Source organism: Silene latifolia, chromosome X, assembly GCF_048544455.1.
Source record: "Silene latifolia isolate original U9 population chromosome X, ASM4854445v1, whole genome shotgun sequence".
NCBI classification, from domain to species: Eukaryota; Viridiplantae; Streptophyta; class Magnoliopsida; order Caryophyllales; family Caryophyllaceae; genus Silene; species Silene latifolia.
The window spans coordinates 188,079,096-188,102,231 of NC_133537.1; the positions used below are offsets into that span (position 1 = coordinate 188,079,096).

Consider the following 23,136-nt stretch of genomic DNA (forward strand, 5'->3'; position numbering starts at 1 on the left):
AAATCTTATGTCCAATGATTACAAAATTCAAAAGATTTCTTAGGTTTTAGACTTTAGGTAAAAAGGGTATTAGATGGAAAGTTAATGAAAAAATGTATGTGAAAGAGTAAAGTTCGTATGTGAAAGAGTAATTCCGTTTATTAATATCCTGAATCACCATATTTGGCAAAAGGAAAACTGATCCAGATAACTTAAGTGCCAAAAGTCCCGGAGTCAAGCAGCAGTAGTTTCCCTACATAGGAAAGGAATTGAAAACTTTGCCCATTTCTTGTTAGTAAGAGGCTTATACACCTCAGCCGTCATCCTGGCATGAGTTAGAGGTAATCCATATTCCTAAAGGGGAACTCCCCTTCAGCAAAACCCGTGAGCTCATTGATTTTTTGTTTTTCTCTTACCGCCACCCCTCCAAATAGATGTTCTGTTTTTTTTGGGATTTGGTCTGACCCCAGAAAAGTCAGGAAGCAGAGGGGCAGAGCAATAACACACAACACTTCTTGGACTGAAGATATGTCCCCACTAGAAAATACTTAAGACCATCTGCAAAAGCAAGACGAGTGAGATTGAGTTTTGGGCATTTGAGATGATGCTTGAGACTATGTAACGAGGGTGGAGTTGTTTGCTTAAACATTTTCTTATGATAGAAATCTCTAATTGCTCCCCTCACAATGCTTCTTATTATACGGCTATTCGCCAAGCAGCCGATTGGCTTTGAAAAAAAAAAAAAAAAGCAGATGTATAGCCATCAATCCCAGGTGCTTTGTCATCAGGTTTACTATTTAATGCTACAAGAATCTTTTCATCTGTAAATTCTTTCATGAGTTGTTCACGGTCCTCTGCCATCAACAGTTTACTATAAGAGATAGCACCATCCATGGAAGCAACCTGATCTTCAGTTCCAAGGAGATTTTGGTAGTATTGAATAAAGGCTTGTTCCACTGCCTCATCCCTTTACAAAGTATTGCCATAAAAGGTCTTTGAGACTGTGAATTTTATTTTGAGCTCGTCAATACTTCATCGTACCATAAAAATAAGATGATTACTCATCATTGAGCTTGATGTCTACAATTTTAGCTATTTGAGGTTAGAAGCTTAATTCTGCCTGCTGCAAATTCAAGTACTGCTGTACGTAGTCCCTTTACTGCCTGATCAAGTTTGCATCCCAAGGGGAAGCCGTTAATTGATGCTGAATAGATTAATATTAGTCCTGCTTTTCATTAACCCCTTGTGACATATGAGAGTAGTTTCCCTTGTGCAAGAGCTTAAGTTTTGATTTTAAAACCTTGAGCCATTGAAAGAGCTGGTACATGTTTGTGCCTTGAACAGGTGTTGCTCATGTATCCTCCACAAGAGCCAAAATTCTGTGTTGCAAATTCCTGACTTTCAGCGTTTCCCTTTTATAATTCCGTGTTAGTTGTCTAGCATATGTTCTGTCGGTTATTCTTTTTGTTTACTTGTCCAGAATATAACCACGGATATAATAAGTGCTGGCTTAGAACGAGCAATTTCAACTGGCAACTGGCATGCCAAAAGGTTTGGGGTTGATAGGAAAGGTGTGACACAGGTAGGTTTACTTCTTTCATACTTTACTTCTTTCATATGTTAATATGGCACTTATTGTTCTACACTGTAATCTGTCAGGTGCTTGGGAGGCTTTCTTACATACAAGCCTTAGGCTTCCTCACAAATATTAAATCACAGTATGAGAAGTCGAGAAAAGTTGGTGGACCGAGAGCTTTGCAACCCAGTCAGGTAGCAGTTCTGCCTACTTTGGGTTATCATCAGCTTGAGTGCATAAATATCCCCAATTTATTCACTTAAATTTTATCGACCTATTCTTACAGTGGGGAATGATCTGCCCATGTGATACACCTGAAGGCGAATCGTGTGGTTTAATAAAAAATTTGGCATTGATGACTCATGTTACTACTGATGATCAGGAAAACCCATTAATATCTCTGGTATACTTTCTTTTGTTATCTCATTTTCTATTATCTATGTTGTCATCAATTATTTTAGAAAGCTGTGAAAGTTGTTTACAACATTACCTTGTCTTTTTACAAATTTTCTAAAAAGGAAAGGAGGAAGCAGTAGTGAATCATACTCATAAGGGAAGGAGGGAAAAAAATCCAATTCTAGGGAGATAAGGATATCAATAATATGAGAAAAATTTGTTTTATTTCATGCTTGCATTTTTCTTCCATAGTATTTATGTTGGTTTAGTAAAAAGCTTGTGAATAAGGAAAAGGCAAAAATACTTGCTTATTCTTGAAAAATATTTACCCAATATCTCGTCATCCTCACTTCGTTTTAGATTGGTCCTGCATATGCGACACACAAGAACTACGTAAAGAGTTTTCTATGCTCACTTCCTCAGTTGATACTAGACTTATTGGATCTTGCGGGCCTTCAGAATAATGGCTTTACATGGGTTATTTTCACAGAATAATTTATTGCTTCAATCATATTTTAAAAAATATGATCACTTCTATATGTAGCTCATTTTTATTGAAATAAGGAGAAATGTTGAAGTTCTAATTAGATCCCTTAGAAAAAGAGATCCTAAGAGATCTCCCTTTTAGATGCTCATTTTCACCAAAATAAAAGGTATGAATCATTTCATTAAGAATGAGGTATAATCATGTTCCAGACCGCAGTACTTCACTTAACATCTCAATCTGATGTGCAATATAAGTATATGTAATATAACTATATAAAAATTCATACTCTATCTATATACCTGCAATTAGTTTCTATCAAGGGTAAGGTGCAAATACCTTTAACATCCTTCTAATATTACCTTCTCTGATTGAAGGTAATATGGAATTTTACCTATTTTATTTACCATCAATCATTTTTGGAAAAATCCAAAAAAAAGTGTTGTGAAGTTTGCTTAAAAAGTATCACAATTATTTGTGAAGTAGTATACCACTATACCCCGTCTTTGATAATTATACTTACAAATAACTTCCTTGCAGTGTTATTGCTTGGGCGTGGAGAAACTCGAGTTAATCTCTCCTGAACAACTGCACTCTTCGAATTCGTACCTTGTAATATTTAATGGGATTATTCTTGGCAAACATAGAAGGCCACAGGTGAGACCAATTACTCATGTGATACCATTCAGTTGAATCTGATTTCTTGTTCCCTCTACCCATAGTTTCAAGTCTCGGCTCCTGCTATGGTTACGATATCAGCCATCACGGGTGAATCTTGCTAAATGTGGCCTATGTCTCCTCAAAATGCAGCAAAATGTGGTGACCCTGATTTTCAAAACCTTTATGAGATGGTCATGTTTCTATGTCTGTAGCTTTCACATAACAGGTGTACGTGTGTAACTGAGTTTTCTTATGCATACTAAACTAGAAAATTTGACTGTAGAAAAAAATGCTCGTAGTTTGTTGTTGCTATGCATGCTTGGCCTGGATTCATTAAGGTAGAACTTGATTTTGCTCTCCTTTCTTGGTTAGAAATTTTTCATTGACTTGAGGCAATTACGGCGAGCTGGAAAGATTGGCGAGTTTGTCAGTGTCTTTGTGAATGAAAAACAGGTAGAGTTGTGCACTTACATAGCTGCTGATATTTATCATAGCTGCTGATATTTATGATTTCTCCAATTCTCTTAAATGTGCACCAAAGAATTTCTCTCTTTTTCACAGCGATGTGTGTATATTGCATCTGATGGGGGTCGTGTCTGCCGCCCGCTTGTAATTGCTGATAAAGGAGTATCGAGGATTAAAGAACATCATATGCAGGAGTTGGCTGTGAGTTACATTTGATGTTTGATAAAACATAACTGAGGTTTTCAGGTATTTGCTAACTTAATCATATTCTTGTAGGATGGAGTTCGCACCTTTGACGATTTCTTGCGGGATGGTTTAATTGAGTTTCTCGATGTTAATGAAGAAAACAATGCCTTGGTTTGCCATACTCATAGATTTTGGAAGATAATTATTATTTGATATTATGTGATGCATTGTGACATTAAGTCATTAACTTGTGCTTATGATTGTTTGCTAGATCGCTTTGTATGAGGAAGATGCAACAGCAGAAGCAACTCATTTTGAAATTGAACCCTTTACAATATTAGGTGTTTGTGCTGGCTTAATTCCTTTCTCACACCATAATCAGTCACCTAGAAATACATATCAGGCATGCATTTTGGTCATTAATTTACTGCACAGCTCAATGTTATTGTATATGGTGGAAAATACTATATGAATTGTTTCTTACTTTATTTGATTTTTTTCTGCCCTGTAGTGTGCTATGGGTAAACAAGCTATGGGAAATATTGCATTTAATCAGGTTTGTGGGCTTGTTAACATTGTTTTTGCAAATTTCAATTGTGCTCTTCTTGTTGCACAGAGTTTCAATTCTAGTGTCACTAGTACCAATTTCTCATGGTACTCTTCCTTGGTTAGTGGAACCAATAATGTTTGTTTTAGAGGCTGATGTCACACATGGCGTCATTGTTGTTGCTACGATAAATGATGTTACGGGGACATGTTTTGTTGATTGTGGTCAATCGTGTTCATGTTTTGTCAGGTATGGTCGTTGTGTAGTAGAGGTTGTTTGTCACTATGCATTTCAGTCTAGCGAGGAGTGTAATTTTTCTCTGTTGCTTTTAGTCTCTTTTTTATTGCGTAATGGAACAACTTGTCAGAGCATATTGCGGTCTTAATGTTTGCACTGCCACTGTAAATTTTCTTTCCTCAGTTTTTGTACTATTTGGATATGCATTTTGACATAGATGAACAGTAACCTTTTAGATGACTCCCAAATTTGGCGTTCGTCTTGTGATGGATAGTCATGCGCCCTTTCTTTCATTGAAAAACTTTGCATTGAAAACTTCATGTGCATGAAAATTCATTTTATATTATTTCTTACTGATTATGGGCTGTTCACCTGACCTGGATAACAGTGTCGGTTAGACTTGTGAGCTTTAAAATCTCAGGGTGGATTTTTAGGGTTTGACTGCAACATAGTCCCCTGATTATTTGCCTGGGCATCTTTTAAGGTTGCACAATTTTTAAAGTCACTTCGTTGACTATTTATCATTTGGCACTCTCCAGTCTTCAGTTTCCGAGTTTTGTTCTATAATCCTCGCTGCTTGTAAAATTGATCATTCTTTGTGATGTTGTAGCTTTTCCGGATGGACACAATACTCTATCTCTTAGTGTATCCTCAACGACCTTTGCTCACTACGAAAACTATCGAACTGGTTTGTTCACTGCTCTTAATCCCTGCTCCTCTCCCCGTCATATTTATTTTACTTAAAATTATGTGAAACCAACTTTGCAAGTGATATGTAACGATGTTACAAGGTGAATACTAGTTGGAAAACTGTAAACATCGATTTCTTGATGGCTGATCCAAGTGTCTATTCTTTTAGGTAAAATACGATAAGCTTGGTGCCGGTCAGAATGCAACTGTTGCTGTCATGAGCTACAGTGGATACGATATAGATGATGCTATAGTTATGAACAAGTCATCATTGGATCGAGGTTTTGGACGTTGTATAGTAATGAAAAAGTATTATTTTGCTCTCACCAATTGACAATCTATCTTGTTTATTTTTATGTGAAAGCTAACATCTACTTTTGTTACATGTTTTTGTGATTTGACAGGAAGAGTACAATTTTGCAGAGGTATGATAATGGTGCTTGTGAAAGAATTGTTAGACCTACAAGAGAGGGCTATTTTGCAGAAAGAATGCAGGTGCAGGATTTAGTTTTTGTTGTGTCCTTGCAAGTGATCCAGTTTCAGCAAAAGTCTTTTACATACAGTGCAGAAATAAGGAACGTTGCTTATCTTTTGAGATTTTAACTCGTTTCTTTCCAGCTATCATACTGAAGCAATTATGGAATGTTAGAAAGTTTCTGATATTGCAGTAACCTAGGGTGCTTTAAAAGTTTTAAGGATTTTCCAATAATGTTTATTCGACAGAACTAGACTATTTTCTAGTTCTTTGATCCTAAGCATCCCTTGTTTTTTTATCACTTCTTCATTGCTTTAGTAACATTATTCCTCTATGAAGGAAAGATTATGATATTACCCCATGGAAGTTTATATTGGTTGAGGATGTTTATAAGTTATGTCATAATAGTGGCAGAGGATGTGCTAGGATGATATGGTCCTTTTATCTAGCTCTGTTTATTTGCCAATCTATTTTTTTGTGGCCATTGTGTGGTTATATTACTAACCTAGATAATGTTTCCTTAATGTAGGCATTGGATGATGATGGTATTGCTTCTCCAGGACAGATCATTCGGCAAAATGACTTCTTGGTCAACAAACACACACCATTGGTTACAAGGGGACCTCTTCCCCCAGGAAGAGTACCGGATAGGTTACTATAGAAGATTATGAACAATTATTTATTACTTTGATTCTTGACAAGGACAGATATAAAAAGAAAAAAAAAAAAGCCCTTGGGGAAAGAGCATGTCAAAATTGACACAAGTTGACTATCAGAGTCAAATGGGGAAGATAAATTTAGCAGAGGTTGTATTAGATCGGCATCACTCTTAAGTAACTTGAATGCATTTCCTGTCAATATAGGCCATCTGCTGTTAGACATGGGGGTTTTGATGGAGATACTGCAGTTGTAGATCGAGCAGCACTTTTCTCTGACAGAAACGGCAATATGTGGATTAACCTGGTTCTGCGTCAAACTCGTCGACCGGAGGTAGTTGCATTAATCTTCTTTATTCAATTTGTCATTGTAGGCAGATTTCCTGAACATGTAAATATGTAATGCAGGTTGGGGACAAGTTCAGCAGCAGGCATGGGCAGAAAGGTGTATGTGGTGCCATTGTCCAGCAGGAGGATTTTGTTTTTTCAGAACGTGGTATTTGCCCTGATTTGATTATGAACCCTCACGGATTTCCGAGGTATCGTTATTCAGTTGAATTTTCCATTATTGCTAGTCAAAGCAGGAATGTTATGGGGTCATTTGTTTTTGCAAATCATATATGACAAATTTTCCATTGTATCGCCACATAATATTTTTTCAGCTACTAAACATCTAACATGCAGCTTGAGGAGCATACAGATACAGACCAATGATTTTGCTGAGGTCTTTCAGTGACTTTATTTCTTCGCAAACTGTGTTGGTTCGATAGATTGAGGCTCAAATAAACTTGATTGTAAAATACTCGCGCATATGATTCTCTAATGCAGCTAGTTAGACAGGCTCCCGTTAAATTACAATCACAACACTGATCATACCACTTTAGGTTTTGTGGGAATTTTTAGGCTAATAAGAAAATAGCTGCAGCAGTTAGGAGGCTGGAGACTTGGAGAACAGAAAAGGTCCCTAGAGGTAGAGGGAGACCGAGACAGACATGGTTGAGAGTGATAGAGCACGATACGAGATTTTGGGGCTTGAGGAGAGTATGGTGACGGAGAGGGCACAATGGAGGGAAATGATACATGTGGATTTTTAGTATTTGATGTTTTTTGACGTATTTAGTGTTTTTATTTAATTTTTAAAAAATTTATTTGTTCTTCTCTCCTTTATTACACCTTTTTTACCAACCACTTTCTTATATATATTACTTGGTTTACTTTTAAGGCATTCCGGATCCTTAATTCTATTTCGGTTTTCAAAATCGTTTTTAATCTTTTCTCTCGATTTAAATTTTAAGTTTTTATAAAAGAAATCCGGAATTCGATTTTAAAACCTGTAAGTTTACCTTTACTTTGTATTACATTTTCGCTCTCCCTTTTGTTTTTCATTTTTCCTTTTACTATTCGCATTTTGAGGTGTGCAATCACCCAGGGACGGTCTAAAGGATGATTCATGTCAGCCGACCCCAAATCATTTTGGGATTAAGGCTCTGATGTTGTTGTTGTTGTTGTTATTGTTGTTGTTGTTGTTGTTGTTGTTGTTGTAAGAAAATAGCTGCAGCAGATTCAACATTACTCAAGTGCTTTATTGGAAGTACATATTTATTGATGAAAAGTCCTATGCTCCACTCTGCATGCATAGTCTGAGATGTGTAATAACTGTTACACGCATAGTCTGAGATGTCTGTTTTCTTCAGTCGGATGACCGTAGGTAAGATGATAGAGCTTCTCGGGGGTAAAGCTGGAGTTTCATGTGGCCGATTTCATTATGGAAGTGCTTTTGGGGAGCCAACTGGTCATGCTGACAGAGTTGAAGTCATAAGGTCTTTAATTCTTCTGTGTTGCAAGATCAACTACGCTTTCTGTTGTGTTAGTAATACGATTTGTAATCTTGTCACAGTGAGACCTTAGTGAAGCATGGATTCAGCTACAATGGAAAAGATCTCCTTTATTCAGGTCTTCAATCTAATCCGAACCTTTACCATTTTCACTACGGCATTATATAAACTAGTACAGCACTAATTAAATTTCAGACGTCAAAATTTTAATGGAAATCTGTTTGTCAAAACAATGTTCTTGATGAGCTGAGATATCGCTAAGTAATACCAAATTAGTCATACTAAAGGAGATGAGTTATGCAGACACTGCTTATTGTTAACCTTATGGTCTTTCATGAGAAGAGAGTTCAGGACTTCACTTATATAGAAGGAAAAGACCATTAAATTTTTGCCTAAGGAGTTGCTAAAGTATTTCATTTCTAAAACATTCTTAAAGTTGTCATGATCATATGGGAGATGCGTGTCATGTTTAGATTAGTTTAGTTTAGTACTTTAGTTTGTCTTCTTTGTTTCTAACCATTGGTGACCAATTAGAATTGGGTACATGTGAGAACCACTAACTTGATGAGAACCTTGAGAACTCCACCTTACGAAATTTTATTTGTGAAAATAACGACATATTTGGATTCAGCGTAGAATTTAATGCCTAGATAACATAATGCTTAGTCGAAAAATTATAAGTTATTGAAGGAAATCGAAGCGAAAAACATTTTTATTCCCTCCAAGTCTCTCATTTGTTCCCTCTTCTTTTGTGCACAAGAATCAAGGAAATGAATTTGGACCACACGAAACACAAGACCCTACATGCAATTTAATTTGGACCACACAACGCACCATAAAAGGAAAGAGGGAGCAAAAAGTGACTTGAATGAAAAAGGAAAGAGGGAACAAATGAGAGACTTGGAGGGAGTATTAATTTTCATGCACCTGGTAATCATTTTCATCTATCTAACAATTTTCATGCATCTAGTACTCATTTTCGTGCACCTAGAGCCCGTTGCTTATTGTGCGTGGTTTGCGTACTGGTACCCGCTGCAAGCATATATATTCGTGTGTGTGTGTGTGTGTGTGTGTGATCTAATTCATCTGCTTTTGTTTCAGGCATAACTGGTACCCCGCTGCAAGCATATATATTCATGGGCCCAATTTACTACCAGAAATTAAAACATATGGTGAGACGTCCTACTATTTATGGATACCATATGAGACCTTATTTTCTTTACGAATGGATTACATCATGCACATAACTTTTGTTCCTTTTTGTACTGAGTTCAAGACATTTAAGAGATATTTCGGGCTTGTCATTTAATTACCGCTACTATTTCCTTCTATCAACTTGCAATTTAAGGCCATGAGTGTACTTACGTGTATAAATAAGAGTTTCTTATTCAGTAGGTTCTAGTCTTCTATGAATATAAATATATAATACAAGTGTCTTATACAACATAAATTGCATGTCGTATTTTAGGCAATCAAGTCTCTTGATAGTTCACTGCAGAAATGTGTTTGAGCTGTAACAGAGCTATTGAAGCTTTAGTTGGCTTAAGAATGTTAAAACTATAAGTCGCCAGGTTCATGGGTATTAAGGCTTCAGAAGTGAAATGGATGTTTCATATCCTGCAAGCGTCTTATCCTTTCAATTCTATTTTGTTCCAATATTATGTAAATCTTATGAAGGTACAAAGCAGTAAACAGTTAACACCTATGCATTTTACTGTCCCCATCCCAAATTTACTTACTTTGATGGTCATGTGACCATGGATTTTGTAGAATTACAATGAAAAAATAGTCATGCTTGATTAACAAAACCACTTATTTTTATATCATCATTTTGACTATGTTGTAACTAGCTATTGTATATTGTGAGAGAATATTTTTCAAAGTTGATATGATTGATGGTTTAACCACCAAAGTCAAAGATGGATAATAAGAATGATAGTAATGATTTTTGCGGTGACTTCACATATCATATGTTTTTCGGATTAAGGAGGCCTCCGATTTCAGACTTCTCCTCCAATGTGATTCGTCAACCTTTACTAAAAATAGAAAGCTTTGTTTCTTACGTCATCACTTATCAGTTGGTTTTTCTTTTGTGACATGTTTTTGTATTATTATGTGATTATGAATACATATTTATAGTTTATATCTCTCAAGAAATTCATTTCTATGTTGCGTGTAGGTTCTAGATAAAATGCACGCAAGAGGTTTTGGTCCTCGTGCCCTCCTAACCAGGCAACCTTTGGAAGGAAAAGCTAAAAATGGAGGTTTTAATCTAAATCCTTTCTTTGTGAACTGTTTGAATTAATAGTTCCTTTGACACTCTCTAATACGATCAGGATTAAGAATTGGTGAAATGGAACGGGATTGTTTGATTGCTTACGGTGCTAGTAATTTGGTGCATGAACGCTTGATGATGTCAAGTGATCCTTTTACAGCTCAGGTATTATCTTACTCTATAATTTACCTTACTCTCTGCTTTGGATCTTTTCCCACATGGATTTTTTCCAAGGAACATTATGTCATAATCAGTGATGAGGAATTAAGTGGGATAAGAATTATATGAAAAGGGATCGATTGATGTTGCAAACACTCTTGAGGTCGTTTGATCATTCGTGTATTTCCCTTAGATAGGATCTTATATTTTATTATAGGTTAGTGAACTCCCTAGGAGTATTATATGTGAATGTGAATGATTATAATACTCCAAAGATATATATTGTGATGACATAAAAATTATGCGAACGAGTTAGCCACACTTAACTCTAGTCTATAGAGAGTGAAATGTTTGAGCTATTAGAATTTTTAAACCTTAATAATTGACTTTGCAATTTGCATCCTAAAAAGCTAGAAAAGTAAGGATAGTTAGTTCTATTAAATTAGGCCTCAAGTTTTTGGTTACGGCCCTCTAAAATCTTAGACACGGCCAACCTACAGTTTTCATTGTTATATGAGTGCTGAGCAAATAATTCAGTGAAAAACATTAAACTAGTAGCCGAAGTGCCTAACATCAGTTCAAAAGCTCATTCGAATAGATTGAAGCTTCACGAATTTAAACGTCATTTTTAGCTTATCACAGAAGCCCCGTGTAATCATAGTTATTTTACTTATTTATGGTTAGAGGCATGGAAAAGGCAGAGCTACGAATGGTAAGTGGTAGCATTCCACAAATGCTACCCAAGTTCCAAAATATTGAGAGAGAAGAAATAATATTTGTATAGCTAGTGTAGAGTTGATTACTACTCCCTGTGTGCCTATCAATAGTTATCTATGTTTAAATTTCCACTCACAGAACAAGACAATAGATAATTATTGACTTGGACAGAGGGAATATTGAATATGATTGAGGTGTTAAGCAAGTTAGGCCTCAAATTCAAATCGTCTTACTCCCTTTATCATACTATTGTTTGCGCCTCTAGTTAGGCGGAAAAAAGACTAAGAAATTATATAACTCCGAAGGCATTCACGAATTTTTTACCAACTCCCATCATCTTTTAAGAACCTATAATCATCAGTGAAAAATCCTCGTACTATTTTTTAAATTGATTCACTGTAAATTGCTGAACCAAAGAAAGCAACTCCCTCAAATGTCAGAATGGACCTCCGAAACTTATTTAAGAACCCATATATGTCTAAATCCCAACTCTGATAGGTGGTTTCCAGTTTCTGGTGTTCTAAATATAATGTGAGTACTATAAGGTACATCATGTGTGAAAATGGCATTACGTTCTTGAATCAGTTGAATGTGTCTTGTGAACAAAGTTTGTATAGGGAGTAATATATTATTGAATTTGATTGAATTGTGTGTACAGGTTTGTAGAAAATGTGGACTGTTGGGATACTACAACCACAACTTGAAGGCTGGTATATGTAGTGCCTGTAAGAATGGTGAACACATATCGACCATGAAATTGCCATATGCATGCAAGCTTCTTTTTCAGGTAAACATATTTTATTTTGGAGGCATTGGGGGAAATTTTGATATGGAATCTAATAGCAATTTTCCATTCTCATATAATGCAGGAACTTCAGTCGATGAACATTGTTCCTCGTCTAAAGCTGGCTGATGCTTAAGCAATTTTGCTACGATTCATGTCTTGTGGGCAGTTGTAAATAAAAAGCATGTTGCTAGGTGGCTAAATGGCTTACGGCCACATTGCTAACTACTTCCTCCATTCAACTCCACTCTATCACTTTACTTTTTCACGTTTGTCAATGCGTGTTTTACGCAGTAAATATCGTTAGTTACGTATTTACAAAAATTATTAAAGTTGGATATTTTTAATGTACTCGTAAAGACGAATCAAACAAGATCTCACATGAATATATTTTCACTTATATTTTGAGAGAAAATTGAAATTGTTTGTTAAGTTGTGAATTGTGGTAGAGTGGAGTTGAATGGAGGAAGTATATGATTTCCCAAATCTATGTTATGACTGCTTTTATTTTCTTAATAACCTTTGTTGGTTTTCCTACGGATTTTGAAGCTATTTTCAATTATACTAGTCTTAAACCCGTGCAATTTTTAACCTTGTTGTATTAAAAGTATTAAAAAAAAATTAAAATTTATATCGTCAAATTTAAGATCTGAAATTTGAATTATAAATTCCATTAGCAATTAAGACATTCAACATACGGTTCTAATGAGGATTTTATGATTTTAACAATACGGTTTTTTTTTTTTTTATCAAAAATTATATCCTAGCAGAAGTAGCATATGAAAGGGCATCAAATCATATTCAAGATTTTATATGACTTAAAATCCAGTAGCATTATAAGAATGGTTTTTTAAGATTTGAAATTATAATTCTAACCTTGTCCTATTACTCGTATGAATTGACCCGCCCACCCGTTTGACTGGTCTTCTTGCGGACGATTCCGCCCCTTTTGTGTTTTCCGTAAACCTCTAGCTAGCACCAACACGGACACGGATACGTGACACGGCATCCCATGAAATATAGGACACGGGACACGTTATTTAAATTAAATAAAATATATATTTTGTAGTTATATAGGTGTGATTTTATTTTTGAAAAAGTATTTGATATTAAATTTAAATAAATGAAGGTAAAATTTGATGTTAAATTTAACTTATTCTCATTTCTAAAACCAAAAACTAACTTATAATCAATCTATTTCGACATTTCATTACTTGTCTAAAGAACATCATTTGCCCACCAAATTCAACCATATAACAATTCACGCCACTTACCTTAAATTCAACTTTCCGTTTGAAGGTGTGTCCAAATAACATGGACACGGCTCAAAATACCATGGACACGCGTCGGACACGTGCCCAAATAAAAGATGAAAGTTAGACACGGTTTTAGAGGTGTCCGACACATTTTGACGTGTGTCCGACGAGTGTCGTGTCCGACAAGGGTGTCAGACACGGAAACACGGATTATAAGGAGTGTCCGTGCAACCTAGGTAAACCTTTCATCATAGCCGATCTAACACAAAATGATTTCTTTGATTTGGTACAATTTACATGAGTTGACTTTATTTTTAGGTATAATAATAAAAGAAGTTTTTAAAAAAAAGTGTATATTTGTTATATAATAACTAGTTTAGATCCCGTGCATTGTATGCATGATATATATAGAGTTTTACCATTTTAGTGTATTATTTATGAAGGGTGGTGATTTTCGTAGTACACATTTTATTCATTACAGTACAATTTTTCCCGTATTACCCTTCTCATTTCCCCACCCTCATCTCCTCTCAACTTCCCATCTCTCATCTCCTCTCCATCCCACCACGATCTACTTCCATCTACCACCGCTTGCCACCAACCACCGTCACCACCAATCACCAACCCGTACTGCGGGATTGTTTTACAAAAAATAAACGGTATTGCTCTTTCACATACGCATTTTACTCTTTCACATACACAAGTTACCTTTTTACCCCTTACATTTTCCAACTTTCACTCATCACGCATCTCTCATACTACATGTTACGGAGTAATACGGAGTAATAATAAAGCAACCACCCCATTACCACCACCTCTATTTCCGTACCTGACCACCATTAACAACCCACCGGCAAGTTGGCGACCACAGTCGCTTTCCCCAATCGACGACTGGCCAGAGACACCGGTCGTTTACCCAACTTCTCCACTCGCGTCGCACATCGCCCATCTTTTCCTACTCTCCCATGTATGTTAGAATTCACTAATTGGAAAAAAAATTAGAAGACAATCAAGTATTAAAGGAATCATAATTTGATTGAGATATCAATATATCAAATTGATAACAATGTTATTTCCTATGCAATGAATTGCAAGATGAAAAAATTGTGTACAATAAAACAAAACAATCAAGTACTATGAGCAATTATTTGTCGCACGAAGCTTGTGGGAGAAAGTTTTGTTTTTGATTTAATAAATTAATACACAAGACAATCAAGCTGCACAATGTAATTTTGTGTAAAATAAAGCAAATTATTGTAATTTGTACTTATTTGGTATGAGAATTAAGATCCATAATTGAAGTATTTCAGTGAAATGTAATTAGGTTTTAGGAAGGAGAGTAAGTATAAAATTAAGGTTTTTTAGTAGAAGGAAGGATAGTGTTTGGAAACATTATGATAAAATGTATGTGAAGAAGTAAAAGTCGTATGTGAAAGAGCAACACCCAAAATAAATTGAGTTATGCATAATACAAAACAATATATGAAACTATGTATTTTATATAAAACGTAAAAATCAAATGAAAATTTAATCAATCTACTAGTCCGTAGTCTGTACGATTTGCGATACTACACATAGGAAAAAGAAAGACATTAACGTGCAGTAATAGCCGAACCACCGCACTCAACATCCCCTAACATAATCCAGAAACTATAAAAGAAAATGCTAATTTGTTTAATACGGAGTAGTTTGTGATTACTGAATCAAATGCATGGTTCACATTCTAGTTATATCATTCATAGTTGGAAGATTATAATTAATTTGAGATGTTATATGATTTTGAATTTAGAGAATTAGGTTTAGAGTTTGTTTTGTTAGGTATACAAATGGAAAGAGTTGTACAAAGAGTACTGAAAATAAATTACGTTTATGAAATTTAAATTAACTAATCTTTTTTATTTTTACGTTTCTCATCGTTATATTTTGATTTGAAAATTCAAAATCAAAATTTTATCAAGCATGAAATGAGTATTTCAATGAAAGTTTTTCTTCTATCGAGAGATTAATAGTGTAATTTTATAAAATTTTACTGACAATATATTTTTAACCGCAACTTTTTATCATAAGAAATCAATGAATTTTATCGTATGATTCATTAAACAAAAAAAATGAATTCCTTTTTATATCATAGAAAGACTGCAGACAAATTTGTTTAAAATGAAAAATACTAAATGACATAAATATGGAGTATAAATCTAAAAGATTATGTGTATTATAACTCACCATACTTATAGAATATGCTAAAAAAACTAAATCTTATTTTAGGAAATATTTTTAGGCGGGAAAATTTTAAGTTTCACCTATTCATTTAATAAATAGGGAAAGATATAGTAAAGATGTAACACGTGTATAAAGCCGTTGAAAATTTAGCACATGTAAATCCGTTGGAAATTAAATGACTCGCGCCCTAAAAGGACCCGCTAACTTGGGGTCAACTTGCCTCCGATGCATACCTAGACTCGTAAATTAGATAATTTATCGAAATATTTGTAATTATTAATTAATACATATGAACATAATAACCTGTTACTACTATTAATGTTTAACTAATTACTACATTAATATTTTTTTTTTGTTGTTTACAATTTTACAAAACTTAATAAAATAGTCCTAATTTTAAACTCTTGATATTTTTTACAAAGTGGTTCGGATTACCGGATAGTTTAGACCAAAAACTAATCCTCTTCGTTTTATCATTGTCCTTGTGTCAACCGTTAGTTATTTTCAATTTTTATCTAATTTATTGTTGAGTTACTTTGGTTTTGTGACTTCAAAAGTTCAATTTGGTCATTGTTGACTTCTTGTTATTTTCATTTTTATGTTATATCGGTGTATACATATTTTTTTTTGTTTGATTTATGTTATTTTTTTGTTTATATTTAGTTTTCCTCTTCAATGATAAATGGGTTATTGTTTGTTTATATTCGCTTTTTTTGTGTTATTTCGTTTTATCTTATGGTATTTCGTTATGATTTTTGGTATTTCAAATATTAAATATATAGCTTTTCAGGTATTTGTTTTTTGGTATTTCATCCTAGAATAGATTTCTTTGTCATCTATACACAATTTTTGGAGTTTTGTAGAAGACATTCATATTACAACTGTCGAACCTTGCTATTTGACAGGATTAATCCAAACTATACCCCCCCTTCCCATATTAATCTATAATAAGGTTTAACTGAGAAAAATCTGAATTATTACCTCATTTATCTTTTACTGAACTTGTGAAAGGAAGACATGTACAACCGGTTATCTTGAGATATGAATCTGAAATCTCTCCCTATCTCCTCACTCTAGCAAAAAAACAAAACCCCTCATCTCCTTTAATCAAATAAAAATAGAACTCAGAAAATGTTGGATTCATCTTTCAAACTTGAAAACATTACCAAGTTTATTTTTGAAGACATTGCTTAAGTGGATTTTGTTCAACATTGGACTGGCTTATAAATTAAGACATGAAGCTAAGTTGTGTGATCCTTGCTTATGTCAAAATGATAAACGTTGAAACTCAAGATAGAAGGGTTGGCTTAAGAGCCGTCAATTGAATTGATGAACAGAAGGAGTTACAGAGCAAGCTATATATACAATAACATTGGTCAACTAAATCTAGGGTAAATCCTAAGAAATAGGAAAGGATCAATACAAAAGAGCAACAAACTAATTACAATATATATGTAACAATAATATATTTCCATACTCCCCCTTAAGTTGGAGCAGTAGGAGCTCGAATGCCCAACTTACGACTCAAATACGCGAATGCTTCTCCTCCAAGGACCTTTGTGAAAAGGTCCGCTATTTGCTCTTTGCTTTGGACATGGCTTGCTTCAATGTTTTTGCTTACCAAATGTTGTCGAATGAAATGACAGTCGACTTCGATGTGCTTCGTACGATCGTGAAAGACTGGGATTTTTGCAATGTGTAATGCCGACTTGTTATCACATAAAACACGCATGGGATGCACATGATTAATACCAAGTGAGGAAAGAAAAGATTTTAGCCAAATTAACTCACTTGTGACCGCCGCCATAGCTCGATATTCTGCTTCCGCAGTGGACTTAGCAACCGTCGGTTGTTTTCGAACTTTCCAAGAAATAGGAGTCGAACCAAGGGCCACGAAATAGCTAGTGAGTGACCTCCGGGTCAAGGGACATCGCGCATAATCCGAGTCAGAGTACCCATTGAGCTGCAATGTCGTGTCCTTACTCATCACTATCCCTTTCCCTAGATCTCCTTTAAGATAGCGGACTACTCGAAGGGCCGCATCTAGGTGATCTCTCCTTGGTGCTTGCACAAATTGCGATAAAGTGTGGACGGCATACAACAAGTCTGGCCTCGTGATGGTAAGATAAACAAGTCTCCCCACCAATCGCCTATACATGAGAGGGTCCTTTAACAAAGGACTGGTGGACAGTGCGAGCTCATGATTTTGCACGATAGGGGTTTGCACGGGTTTTGCACCTTCCAATTTTGCTTCTTTGATAATCTCCATTGCATATTTTCGTTGGCAAAGAAATAAACCCGATTCTCCATGAGCCACTTCTATCCCCAAGAAAAACTTCAATCGACCTAGGTCCTTTATGCCGAATTGTGCATCGAGAAAAAGTTTCAAATCATTACTCGCTTTGGTGTTGTTGCTTACAATAATTATGTCATCTACGTAAACCAACAAACGAATAAAAATACCCGCTTTGTCCATTGTAAACATCGAGTAATCCGCGAGAGACTAAGTGAACCCATACCCTTTCAATGCATCCGTCAACTTTGCAAACCAATTTCTCGAAGCTTGTTTCAAGCCATATAAGGATTTTAAAAGTCGACATACCTTACCTTTCTTGGTGACTTCGAAACCTTGTGGTAATCTCATGTAAACCTCTTCATCTAAATCGCCATGGAGAAAAGCATTATTGATGTCTAATTGAGCTATGTTCCACTTCTTGGCCACTGCAACTGCTAATAATAGGCGAACACTGGTCATCTTAGCCACTGGTGCAAACGTCTCATGATAATCTACACCTTCTATTTGGGTAAATCCTTGAGCGACTAACCGAGCTTTGTTCCTTTCGATCGTTCCATTTGCTTTGAGTTTGATTTTGTATACCCATTTGCAACCGATCGGCTTCTTTCCATCAGGGAGATCGACAATTTTCCAGGTGCCATTTTTTTCGAGTGCTTCAATTTCTTTTCCCATAGCTTCTCTCCATTCGGGTTGTTTTACCGCCTCAAAATAATTTTTTGGTTCCCGAATGGTGTTCACAGCTCCAAGAAAATTCCTGTGACACAAGGAAAAACAACTACTAGTGGAATAATCAATTATTGGATAACGAGTACCTTTCACAGATGGCGGAATTTTGAACGAGTGAGCTGTCTTCGGTGAGATGACACGAGTGGATTGACAAACATAGTCCTTTTTCCATGCGGGTTCAAATCTTTGTCGTTCACCACGCCCCAATCGTTCTTCTCCCTCGTCTCCTGTATGCTCACTCTCAACATCGATATGCACACTTTCTGAGTGCTCCCCCTCAACCCCAACATTCTCGGTTTCCCCATGGTTACTCACGGGTCCCGAGATACCACCAACGTCGGTAGCAACTTCCCTGTCAGCAGCATGGCCCCTGTTTGGTGCAGAGGCTTGATCGATGGGGTTGTCGAGAAAGGTAGGATTATCGGGTACGTCATCAACGAATGGAAGGGCGTCAATGGTGTCGTGTATGGGGGGTTTATCGCTGCTTGTTTCAAGCTCATAGGGAAAAACATTTTCATAAAATTGTACATCACGGGAAACAAAATGTCGTTTTGTTTTTAAGTCATAAACGCACCATCCCTTTTGAGTCTTTGGATATCCAAGGAACACACAACGGATTCCTCGCTCCTTAAATTTGTCTTTTGGTCGTTGCTTATTGTAGGCGTAAGCAAGGCAACCTAGAACTCTCAAATTGTCAAGATTGGGGGCATGACCATGTAATAACTCATAGGGTGTTCGTCCGTCTAAAATTTTTGTGGGGGTTCTATTAATAAGGTAGACAGCTGTTAAAATACATTCTCCCCAGAACTCGATAGGTAGGTTGGCTTGGAATCGAAGGGCCCTCGCTTTTTCTAAGATGTGTCTATGCTTTCTTTCGACACGGCCGTTTTGTTGAGGGGTATCCACTACACTCGTTTGAAAGAGCATCCCATTTTCTTTATAAAAATGTTTTTAACGGTCCCGAAAGAAATTCAGTGCCGTTATCACTTTGGACAATTTTGATTTGCTTTCCAAACTGTGTATGTACCATTTTGCAAAAATATTTCATCAATTCACAAACCTCCCCCTTGTCATTCATAAGGTGAACCCAAACACTCCGGCTATGGTCATCAACAATGGTTAAGAAATAATGTGCCCCGGACAAGCTACTCTCACGATATGGCCCCCATATATCACAATGAATTAAATGAAATAAAGTGTCATGCCTTTTATTATTCAACTGAAAACGCAAACGGGTTTGCTTAGAACGACAACAAGGGTCACAAATAAAGTTCTGATCAATGGCCAATTGTTTCGAAATTAAATTGCTAAATGAAGAAAAAACATGACTTGAAGGATGACCAAGTCTTCGGTGCCATACCCGTGCTTCATGAACATCGGCCCGCGCAAGAACCTCTCCAACTCGTGTCATATAATAAACGCCATCTCTCAGCTCACCCCGTCCAATCTCCGTCTTTGTAGATTGGTCCTGTATTATACAATAATTAGAATTAAAAACCACTAAGCAATTATTTTCACGGATAAGTTGAGGGATAGAAATGAGATGACACGTAAGATGAGGAACATAGAGCACGTCCTTTAAATGAAACGTGCTAGTGAGCATGACTTTGTCGTGTTCGTTGGCGACAATGGACGAGCCATCTGGTAACCCAACATTGGAAGGTGCTCCTTGCCATGGTTCGCAAAGAAGATCTCGACAACCTGTCATGTGATGCGAACACCCACTATCGAGCATCCAATCATTTAATTTAATAGAACGATTACCTTGTAATTTCTCGCTAGTGTCACCTTTAGCACTGAGAAGAGTCCGTAATTGAGCAACCTCAGCCGCTGTCAAATCTGGTTTGGAGGAGTCTCCGTCTTCATCAGTAGTCGCGGCGTTTGCAGTCTGGTTGATGCTGCTGCTGCCTGACCCGCGGTTACCTCTACCACCACGACCTCCTCTTCTTCCCCTTCCACGACCTCTGCTAGTAATTCCCAATTTTTCCCAACAATTGGCTTCTGTGTGAAACCATTTTTTGCAGTGAGTGCATCGTGGGGGTTCGTAGTCTTTGGAATCTGTCGTCTGAGGGAAGCCACGGCTATTATCGGGTCGTGCACTCATGACAACCTCAGTGGCAGGGTCGTCACGGACACGGATGACAGCCTTATGTCTTTCTTCGCGCAAGACAATCCCATAGACACAATTAAGAGAGGTAAGGTCGTCCTCCATCAGTAAATTGGAACGGATATTGTCATATAGAGAATTGTTCAAGCCCATGATGAATTGATGAGTCTTCTCCTCCTCCCTTTCTTTGAGGAACTCGACAGCAGTACCACAAGTACAGGCGGGAACTCGACTATAAGTAGCAAGTTCGTCCCATAAAGATTTTAAATTTGTATAATAATCAACAACGGATCGATTACGTTGCCTGCACGCTGCGAGATCGCTCTTGAGTTGATGAATACGTGCTGCATTCCCGGCGGCATATCTCTCTTGGAGTTCTTTCCAAATTTCTACAACAGTCCCAGAAAAAGCTATGCTTGGATGTAATTTTTCATCTATCACACTTCGCAACCAAGCTTTTATAATGGCGTTGCATTGACGCCAAGCCACGACCTCACAATCTTCCTCCGTCCCTTCAGGTTTCGGTACAGTGCCATTAACAAGCCCTAACTTGTTCTTTGCCTCGAGCCCGTTCTTAACTGCATCAGCCCAGAGATCGTAGTTCTCACCATTGAAAATGATTGAGGTTAACTTGAGACTCGGACTCTCCGAAGGGTGTAAAAATAATGGGGAAGAAGAAGAAATCGTTTTGGGTGTGGAATTTTCAGTTTCGGATTTACCACCGACCTTCGTCATTGTGATTGAATTGTTTTGTGTATGATGAAAGAAAAAATATGACGGATGCTAGGAAATTAAACCTGCTCCGATGATACCATGATAAACGTTGAAACTCAAGATAGAAGGGTTGGCTTAAGAGCCGTCAATTGAATTGATGAACAGAAGGAGTTACAGAGCAAGCTATATATACAATAACATTGGTCAACTAAATCTAGGGTAAATCCTAAGAAATAGGAAAGGATCAATACAAAAGAGCAACAAACTAATTACAATATATATGTAACAATAATATATTTCCATACAAAACGAGGGTAGCTTTGTTGTGTACTTGTTTGTGAAGGGAGATTCTTCCAGGTATATTTAGTAACACAATAAACAGTCTGGGCAGGAGTAAAGTAGAAAACTTGGCACGATCCCCAACAATAATCCTTCCATTGGTCTAGGTGAGAAGCTTGAGCTTGAAGATGATGAAGAGGATAGTATTATTAGATCCTCTAACTTCACAATCACACTTTCTATTGTAAATCTATATCTTTCTGGGTTTAATTGTTTAATTAGTGGGGTTTTGCTAAAATTTGAGATTATGGTGTTTGATTGTGCAAAAATCCAAGAATTAATTACTTTTGGCCTAGCTTCTTCACCTGGTTTGGTAAAATACCGCAAAGCGGTGATATATCAATGACGAGGTGACGGTAATTGTTTTAACTGAAATGCAGGGACTGCCAATTTATGGCTGATTGGATGTTAAATTTCTGGGTTTGATTGATTTTATGTTGTGTAATTAGGTTAGTTGAGTAGTTGGTTTTTCTGGGTTTTTTTTAGTAAAATTGTTGGATTTTGTTTTTAATTGGGGAAGTTATAGTGTTAAGAAGAAGAAGACCAAAAAATAGGGCCCACAACTCTTATGACCTGAAGGCTTACTTGTTATAACAGGTAAAAATTACGATGAGTTCAGTAAAAGATAAATGAGGCGATAATTCAGATTTTTCTCAGTTAAACGTTAGTATGGATTAATATGGGAAGGAGAGGCATAGTTTGGATTATTCCTGTCAAATAACCCTTTTTTTTTATGTTTAGTTTGCTATTAGAAATCCCAAATCCCGTTTAACTGATAAATAAAAAAACATAAATTATGCAGTTTGTAATGTTGCAATTAATTAATTCCTACCTCTAAGGTGGTCCCTTAAATTTCCTCCTTTCAAGAAGAGCTTGCTACGTAGGCTATGTGGTTGTTCTTTTAATAGATAAGATTATTTGTTTTGAGTATGAGAAGAATGAGTCTTTGGAAAGAGATAGAGAGAAAAGTGGTAAGTAGGTTAGGTGAGAGTTTTAATAGTTGATCAACATAAAATGAACGGGGTATGACTTTACATATGAGGGATCAACCACTACTAAATTGTAAAGAGATTGAAATTAGAACAATTAGGTTCAGGTAAGGTGAAAAAGGATTAGGATGAAAGTGACTAATGAATGTTTTACAAAGCTAGTGTAAGGGGTAATTGGTAATTTTGTAATAAAAGTGAAAAGATTGATTTTTTTCATAACAACCTTGGAAAATTTAAAGACGTAGTAATTTGTAATGAAAAAGGTACATATTGGGTTGTAATTAGTAAATTTTAAATGTTTTCTTGTAAAAAAAAGATACATAAAAGGTAGTAAGTATCAATATAGCTTTACAAATACTCAAAATTCG

General features: G+C 36.1%; 2 protein-coding genes across 3 annotated transcripts in view; one reads left to right on the forward strand and one right to left on the reverse strand.

Moving 5' to 3' along the window:
• Positions 1-12,553, forward strand: part of LOC141623754 (DNA-directed RNA polymerase III subunit 2-like) — a 32,612-nt gene extending 20,059 nt beyond the window's left edge. For both annotated transcript variants that reach the window (XM_074439910.1, XM_074439911.1), the window contains 22 exons: positions 1,460-1,561; positions 1,639-1,749; positions 1,842-1,958; positions 2,976-3,092; positions 3,468-3,548; positions 3,657-3,761; positions 3,837-3,917; positions 4,018-4,149; positions 4,258-4,302; positions 5,141-5,218; positions 5,390-5,529; positions 5,625-5,715; positions 6,225-6,346; positions 6,559-6,685; positions 6,760-6,890; positions 8,046-8,171; positions 8,249-8,304; positions 9,288-9,358; positions 10,366-10,450; positions 10,523-10,626; positions 11,996-12,124; positions 12,207-12,553. In XM_074439910.1, the coding sequence (XP_074296011.1) occupies positions 1,460-1,561; positions 1,639-1,749; positions 1,842-1,958; positions 2,976-3,092; positions 3,468-3,548; positions 3,657-3,761; positions 3,837-3,917; positions 4,018-4,149; positions 4,258-4,302; positions 5,141-5,218; positions 5,390-5,529; positions 5,625-5,715; positions 6,225-6,346; positions 6,559-6,685; positions 6,760-6,890; positions 8,046-8,171; positions 8,249-8,304; positions 9,288-9,358; positions 10,366-10,450; positions 10,523-10,626; positions 11,996-12,124; positions 12,207-12,257 (2,202 nt within the window). In that variant the 3' untranslated portion in view covers positions 12,258-12,553. The remainder of the gene's footprint in view (positions 1-1,459; positions 1,562-1,638; positions 1,750-1,841; positions 1,959-2,975; positions 3,093-3,467; positions 3,549-3,656; positions 3,762-3,836; positions 3,918-4,017; positions 4,150-4,257; positions 4,303-5,140; positions 5,219-5,389; positions 5,530-5,624; positions 5,716-6,224; positions 6,347-6,558; positions 6,686-6,759; positions 6,891-8,045; positions 8,172-8,248; positions 8,305-9,287; positions 9,359-10,365; positions 10,451-10,522; positions 10,627-11,995; positions 12,125-12,206) is intronic.
• A 5,547-nt stretch (positions 12,554-18,100) lies between these two features.
• Positions 18,101-21,461, reverse strand: LOC141618943 (uncharacterized). Its single transcript, XM_074435996.1, has 3 exons — positions 20,184-21,461; positions 19,980-20,087; positions 18,101-19,114 (listed from the first exon to the last, which is right to left on the reverse strand). Exons 1-3 carry the CDS (start codon positions 21,459-21,461, stop codon positions 18,101-18,103), a joined length of 2,400 nt encoding a protein of 799 aa, XP_074292097.1.
• Positions 21,462-23,136: the final 1,675 nt, after the last annotated feature.

Coding starts and splice junctions, on each gene's coding strand:
- LOC141618943 (XM_074435996.1), bottom strand. CDS start 21,461: ATGACGAAGGTCGGTGGTAAATCCGAAACTGAAAATTCCACACCCAAA. Junction 20,088..20,183: donor ATTTAAAGGACGTGCTCTAT/GTTCCTCATCTT, acceptor TGTATAATACAG/GACCAATCTACAAAGACGGA. Junction 19,115..19,979: donor CCGATGTTCATGAAGCACGG/GTATGGCACCGA, acceptor TTTCCCTATGAG/CTTGAAACAAGCAGCGATAA.